This window comes from Hemitrygon akajei, chromosome 16 (genome assembly GCF_048418815.1).
Source record: "Hemitrygon akajei chromosome 16, sHemAka1.3, whole genome shotgun sequence".
In the NCBI taxonomy this organism is placed as follows: domain Eukaryota; kingdom Metazoa; phylum Chordata; class Chondrichthyes; order Myliobatiformes; family Dasyatidae; genus Hemitrygon; species Hemitrygon akajei.
The window spans coordinates 62,931,837-62,939,134 of record NC_133139.1 but is presented as its reverse complement, the minus strand read 5'-3'; the positions used below and the strand labels follow the sequence as shown (position 1 = coordinate 62,939,134).

The following is a 7,298-nucleotide window of genomic DNA, read 5'->3' as shown; positions in this document are numbered from 1 at the left end:
CGGTCCATCATGGATAAAGCCCTTCCCACCATTGAGCACATCTACACGAAACATTATCGCAGAAAAGAGGCAAAGTCAAGTCTGTTGGTGGTGTGAACAGAATTACTAATTGTCAGAAACGAGCCACGCTCCCGAATAATGGCTTCAAGACAAATTCAAGGAAACAAAGTTTATTAACAGGTCTGCAGAGCTGGGCCCCTTCAGAGAAGGGAACCCTGAACCTTACAGGGCAGCAGGTTTTATCCTTCTTCCTTACCACCCCTCCTCCCTGACTCAGGAGGTACACATTGTTTTCCCATTCCATATTTGGAGTTGTTTTTTTACACGTTTCTGTAAAACAATAGTCCATATCTCAGGACTTCAATGATTCCACAAACAGTTAATTTTGTCAAGGCTTCTGCATTCATAATTAGATCACACTTGTTTACAGACTTTAACCCAGACATAATTAAATCACATTTGTCCCTAAACATAATTAAATCATACTTGTCCCTAGACATAATTAAATCACATTTGTCCTTTGACTTTAACCCGGACCTGTCAGAAACGCACATCTTAATTTTGAATCTTACAATAAATACCACCCTTTTTCTTTTTAAGATGTGCGTTTCAGCTAGCATTTCTCTCACACCCAGGGGGCCCACCACCCTTCCTCCGCCCCCCCCGTGAGGGTCAACTTTCTTCTTTAATAGCATAATCTTTAGCTCGTTTGTCCCATGTTGGGATATCGCTACTGCCTGGAGCTGGGACACGTTACGCCTGACCAGTGCCTGTATACAAGGAATCAAGCACGGCAGGATCAAGAGAATCATTAGACCCCTGCCTGTTACAAGGAGAGCGGTACGCCACCAGCTCCCTCCTAGTAGCCCGTCTAGCCAACTCATGTTCCCCAGGGATCTCCAGGTTTGTACTGGCACGTGGGCCAGTTTCCGAATTTTGTCAGATATTTTTAACACGGCCTTTCCACTGTCGTCTATCTTAAGGCAACAGTTTGTAAGATTGAACTTCCCACATACCCCGCCTTCAGAGGCCAATAGGTAATCCACAGCCAGCCTGTTCTGGTATATTGCTGTTCGCATCTGGCTCTGCTGTTTTGCCAACAGCTCCAATGCCAGTGCCGTTTGATTGGTTATCACTTCCACCACCGCCTGCAGTCTAATAATTCGGTTTAACATGTAGACAGGAGTGCGATACCCCCACGACCCATCCTGGGCCCAGGTCGCTGGCCCATAGTATTCAATGATGCGAGCCGGTGGCCACTCATCATCCCACTCGCCCACCTTTATCTCCCGTGTTTCTCTCCTTAATGAATCAAACAGCTTAATTCCCAGCTTCCGGTCACCCTCCTGATGCAGGAGGAAGAACTCCGGTCTTATGAGACCCAGGAAGCAAACACCCGCCCAATCCCACGGTAGTTTGGTATACGCCTGATTACCGCAGATCCAGAATAACCCCTCCGGGGCAAATCCTCCTTTCTTTGCTTCCTTCCATACTTCCCTGACCCTGGGGACCCCTTCGTACGGATTCGTTCCGCTGCACTTCCAGAGTTTAGAGCCATTTCCTACGGCCTCGCAACTGCCATTCGGTTCTCTGGTTATGTACCATGCTGGCTCCTCTGGCCACCAGGTAACATTACCTTCCCTCTTTGCTAATTTAATGCTTCGACAGGGACTTTCTCCCACCTTTACTTTCCCCTTCCTTTCAACACATACTTGTCTCTCCGGGTAATTGGTCAATTTCCACCTTTGCTTCTTCCGGTCTGGGACATTTGTCCAATTGTGCGCAAGCAATTCCCACACACTCAAGTTCTCACCCCTCCACGGCCACTGTTCAATCATGTGCGGTCCTCCACAGACCCAACAACCACTCACATTTAGGCTCGTGGCAATCCGAGTCGCTAAGTCTATAAAGAGGTTCTCTTTAACATCGGGGAGGACTATATCTCTCTCTATCTCCTGATATATAGACGGGTCCGTGGAGACCACTGCCGCCTTCCTTTGCTCGCGCTCTTCCGCCTCCTTTTTCTTCTCATCCTGTATTATAATCTCCTTTACCTTATCTGCATGTTCCTTAACCAGTGTAGATGGGATGTCCCACTGCCCTCCCTTGTTTATACACAACCACTGGTCTTTCCTGGGACAGCTGAGACTTCTCATGGTCCCCCCCGTCCCATGTATCCTTTATTATAGACTTGGTAATAAGGTTTACTATTCTCCCAACATGTTTCTCTCTTGCTTAGATCATAGCATCGATCATTCACATGCGAGTGGGACACAAATAATCCTGGGAACACCCTCTGCCCCACTCGTACCACGGTTCTGCACTTGTCACATTTCCCTTCAATTTCCCCGACATATAGAATCAAATATATTACAGTCAATAATGTTACAGTCCACATAGAGTTCATTTTTGCTGCCTTTTCAGCCTCACCACCAACGGTTCTTCACCGGGAACACAGGTCCACTCAGTGTGGCTTTCGGGCTGCACCGGTCCTTTTACCCTGGATGCGTGTGTCCACCCTTTTTCTTTTGTCCGTACAGCCGCCTCTGTTGTTAGCAGGACCTGGAAAGGGCCTTCCCACTGTGGCTGTAACTTCTCCGGCTTCCAGGTCCTTACCAGAACCCAATCTCCAGGCACGATCTGATGTAAAGCAAAGTCGAGCGGCGGAGTCTGGGCCAAGAGACCCTTTTTCCGTAGTTCTGCAAAGGAACGAGATAGTGCCAGTAAATAGTCCCTTACAAAGATATCACCCCCTTGTAGCGTGGGGTACCCTTCCACCTTATTCCAATACGGGAGTCCGAACAACATCTCATATGGGGATATTCCTATGTCCTTGCGGGGCGCTGTTCGTATTCTTAAAAGGGCAATAGGGAGACACTTAGTCCATGGTAGTTTGGTTTCTAACATCAACTTGGTCAGTTGTGCCTTTAGGGTGCTGTTCATTCTTTCTACTCGTCCCGAACTCTGGGGATGCCACGGGGTATGGTACTTCCATTCGATATCAAGTGCATCGCAAATTAACTGGTGCGTATCTCCTTCTTGGTACGTGGTAGTGACATTCCCGTTATTCCAGCTATCCTTTCTGGGGTAATGCATCGCTGTCCTTTACTGACCCGGTGTCCCAGATACCTTACTTCCTTTTCTACAAATTGCAACTTTTTCTTTGAGACCCGCAGCCCCTGCTTCCCCAGGAAGTTCAGTAGTCTGATGGTGTCTTCCTGCACCCCTTCCTGTGTTGGCCCGGATAGTAATAGATCGTCCACATACTGTAGCAGTTGGCTCTCTGGAGCACATTGGAATTCTGCTAGTACTTGCTCCAAGACCTGCCCAAACAGGTTAGGTGATTCGGTGAACCCCTGTGGCAGGACCGTCCACCGGAGTTGTCTTTTCCGCCCCGTCGTAGGATTTTCCCATTCGAACGTAAACATGTCACGACTGCTCTCTTCTAGCGGGCAACTCCAGAAGGCATCTTTTAGATCTATTACACTGAACCATTCATGGTCAGGGGAGATCTTACTCATCAATGTGTAAGGGTTGGGCGCTACCGGGTATCGGGTTTGGACTACTGCATTTAGGCCCCGCAGGTCTTGTACCATCCGATAAGTCCCATCTGGCTTGCGCACCGGGAGTATTGGGGTATTATACGGTGACATACATTCCTCCAGTAGTCCGTCAGCGATCAGTCCTTCAATCACCGGCTGCAGCCCTTTTCTTCCCTCCATCGCGATGGGATACTGCTTCCTCCTCACTGGGCGACCATCCGGTAGCAAGGTGATCTGTAAAGGGCTGATGTTCAATCCTCCCCTGTTTCCCTCTCTATACCATACCTCGGGCTCTATTTTCTGATCGTCCTCTTCTTTTAATGCGAATAATTTTACTATTATTTCTCCATTGCTTGGCATGGTTCCAATACCCAATTGAACTTGCAGATCCCTTCCTAATAGGTTAAACCCCGCCGAGGGTAGCAGGAGAAGGTCTTGCCTTGTTGCCCTATCTTCATATCCGACTTCCACGTTGTCCACAATGGGCACTTGTATTGTCTTTCCTCCGATACCGGATACCCCCCATTACTTTTGTTCCTGTCCGGGCGCCGGGGGGTATCTGGATTACACTAGATCTTTCGGCACCCGATTCTACCATAAAAGTTGTATCTGACCCTTGGGGACCTACCGTAGATTCCGGACTACAGAGCGCACCTGATTAAAAGCCGCTGGCTCTAATTTTAGAAATAAAATCAATTTTTTACTTGTAAAGGCCGCACCGGATTTTAGGCCGCACCGGATTTTAGGCCGCACCGGATTTTCGGCCGCAGATGTCCCACGTTGTAATATGAGATATTTACACAGAAAGATATTACACGTGAGGATTTTTTAACTTTTAATTAAATCCATATGGTAACAAAAACAAATACATATTGCAAATGCTTTTTTTCGAACCGTGCCCGTAACGCGGCTACTTTTAAATATACGTTGCGTATACTTTTTTACTGAACAACATTCCAATATCTCCTAACGACTGGTAAAAAATATATATACTGCAGCCTACCAGGAAAAGTTATTGATTGCCTTTAACTTAAAAGCAGCGTTTTCGCTCCGCCGCTCGACCCCCGCCGTCCCGTTTTATCGCAAACCGGCGTTTTCCCACAAGACGCGGCGAAACCGGGTGTGACGTCATAGCATCCCGCGATGTAGTACAGAAAACAAATATAGTTAAAACTCTTCTAACTTTAACTAGAAAATGAATTACTAAGCGAAAATATTATAAACTAAATAACTGCCATAAAGGCAGCACAATGCTTTTTTTCGAGTGTTTTCCATGTTGATGAGGGTGAGTACAAATGACTGATTTACAATAATTTAATTGTGAAAGTGCGCTTGATTTATCGTACAATTTCATTGGACCTCTGTGAACTACTCATCAATTTTATTGGTCTACTGTTACGAGGCAAAATGTTTTCGGCCGGCATGAAAAAAAAATAATGTATTAGCCGCTCCGTTTTAAAGGCCGCAAAGTTCAAAGCTGTTCAAAATGTGGGAAAAAAGTAGCGGCTTAAAATCCGGAATCTACGGTAATTTCAGATTTACCAGGGGTTCCTGTTGATAGTTTCTTTTCCCCAAGGGTAGGAACCCCCGACCCCCCTAGTCTTCGTCTTCCATCATGGCATACGAGCGCACCTCCCGTCGGTATTTGGGGCACTCGCGCCTGAAGTGTCCCTCCTCGTTGCAGTGAAAACATCTAGAGATCCTCTTGGGTTCCCTACTTCGGTTTTGGCTACCGCTTCATCCCGGCCAGGGTTCTCTTCTTTCTCTTTTGTCTGCGGTCACCTGTTGGACCGTCTGGACCATTATCCTGACTGCTTTCTTTTGTTTCTCCTCGTCTCTTCTAACAAAGACCTTCTGTGCCTCACGGAGTAATTCACTCAAGGGCTTGCTATTCCAATTTTCTATTTTCTCCAACTTTTTCCTAATGTCTGGCCAGGCTTTAGACACAAACTCCACTCGTATTAACTGTTGTCCCACCTCTTTCTCTGGGTCTACCCCAGCATATTGTTGCACATTTTTCCGAATCCTATCCAGGAAATCGGTCGGGGTCTCATCGGGGTTCTGGTGGTTCCCGAAAGCTTTGGTGAAATTGTGTCCTTTGGGGACCGCCTGCCTTATCCCCTTTATCAGGAATTCTCGCATATCCCTCATATTTTTCCGGCCCCCCTCCGTTTGCTTATCCCAGCCTGGGACCACAAGAGGGAATTTCTGTTGTGGCTCTGCTTCGTTTGGCCTTTCCTTTTCCCACGTTACTATGGTCGCCTGTCTTATCATTTGTCTTTCTTGGGTGGAAAACAAGGTTCCCATAATTGAGTACATTTCATCCCAGGTATAAATGTTGGGTCCTAAGAATTGATCCAACTGTTCGGCCAGGCCCATGGGGTCTTCTAATAGGCCTTTCATTTCCTTTTTAAAATTCCGTACCTCAGCGCTAGACAGGGGAACATTAACATACCCCGTCCCTCCAATTGCTCCTCCCATAGGCACTTCTCTCAGAGGATATAGTCTGGCGGTCTGTTTGACTTCCTCTTTGTGATTTTTAGCTGTTTGTGACCTGGTTTGCACCCTCCTAGCTTCTACACCCTGCGGTTTTGCACGCTCCGTTCCCTCTTCACCCTGGTCTGCATTTTCTCCAGCTGCAGCTGCTGATTCATTTTCACTTTCCCGCCTCAAGGTCATCGATTTGCGGAGCGGTAGGGGGCACATATGGGGGTGGCAGGTGGTCGAGCACCTCCCATGTATTCTTTTTCTGTCCCCCTTCATTTATCATTTTCAATTTATAACTATTTGTCGTTGGTAACCAGCATAGGGCATAATCACTTTCTTCGGGTTTAACGTTAGGTTTTGAATTCACGTACAGATTAAGGGCTTGTTGTACCCAATCCTCGCTAGACCCGAATTTAGGCCACCACACAGCTGACCCTTGGATCGGCTGGCGGGACCAGAATTCACAGTACTGTATCATTTTTCTCTTTGACTTCCCTTTTCGCCTCCCGTAATCCCAGTTTTCTAGCATCCGTCCCAACGGACTATCAGGGGGTACCCCGGCATATTTTTCATCATTGGCGCCTGGATTTCCTTTACCCTTGTCTCTCTTAGACCCCTTATTCCCCATCTCGAGGACTTGCCCGGTTCCAATCCACCCGCAGGCACCCCGTAATTCCACAATTCTCGTGCACTACGTCTCTGCAGGAATTTAATTTGAATGTGACCCACCTAGCTCGGTCAATCCTGTCCAATTCCGAAACCTGTATTCCCGCGATCGCCCAGGAATTCACCTGCAGGCACCCCGCAGTTCCACGATTCTCGTGCACTACGTCTCTACAGGAGAAATCACCTGCAGGAACCCCGCAGTTCCACGATTCTCGTGCACTACGTCTCTACAGGAATTTAATTTCTTACCTGGGTCCTGTGCACAGAAATTACTCGATCGCTCACTGTCTCAACTGCCTCGACAACCCCTCTTTGTTTCCTTGAGTCCGCCGGATATCACTCGCTCAAGCCGTGCGGGGCGACGGAATCAGGGACTGCCGAACTCGGCAGGGTGCACCTTCTCCGATGTCCTTCCTTGCCCCCCTCACGGCTGGAGTGTGGATCCCGGACGAGCCGCAGGAATTTAATTTGAATGTGACCCACCTAGCTCGGTCACTCCTGTCCAATTCCGGAACCTGTATTACCGCGATCGCCCAGGAATTCACCTGCAGGCACCCCGCAGTTCCACGATTCTCGTGCACTACGTCTCTACAGGAGAAATCA

The 7,298-nt window shown here is 47.9% G+C and overlaps 1 protein-coding gene across 1 annotated transcript; it reads right to left on the bottom strand.

The window, feature by feature from the left end:
* Positions 1-202: 202 nt before the first annotated feature.
* On the bottom strand, positions 203-7,035 carry LOC140740111 (endogenous retrovirus group 3 member 1 Env polyprotein-like). Its single transcript, XM_073069016.1, has 2 exons — positions 6,945-7,035; positions 203-2,699 (listed from the first exon to the last, which is right to left on the bottom strand). The coding sequence occupies exon 2, from the start codon at positions 2,154-2,156 to the stop codon at positions 321-323; it is 1,836 nt and encodes a 611-aa protein (XP_072925117.1). The 5' UTR covers positions 2,157-2,699; positions 6,945-7,035; the 3' UTR covers positions 203-320.
* Positions 7,036-7,298: the final 263 nt, after the last annotated feature.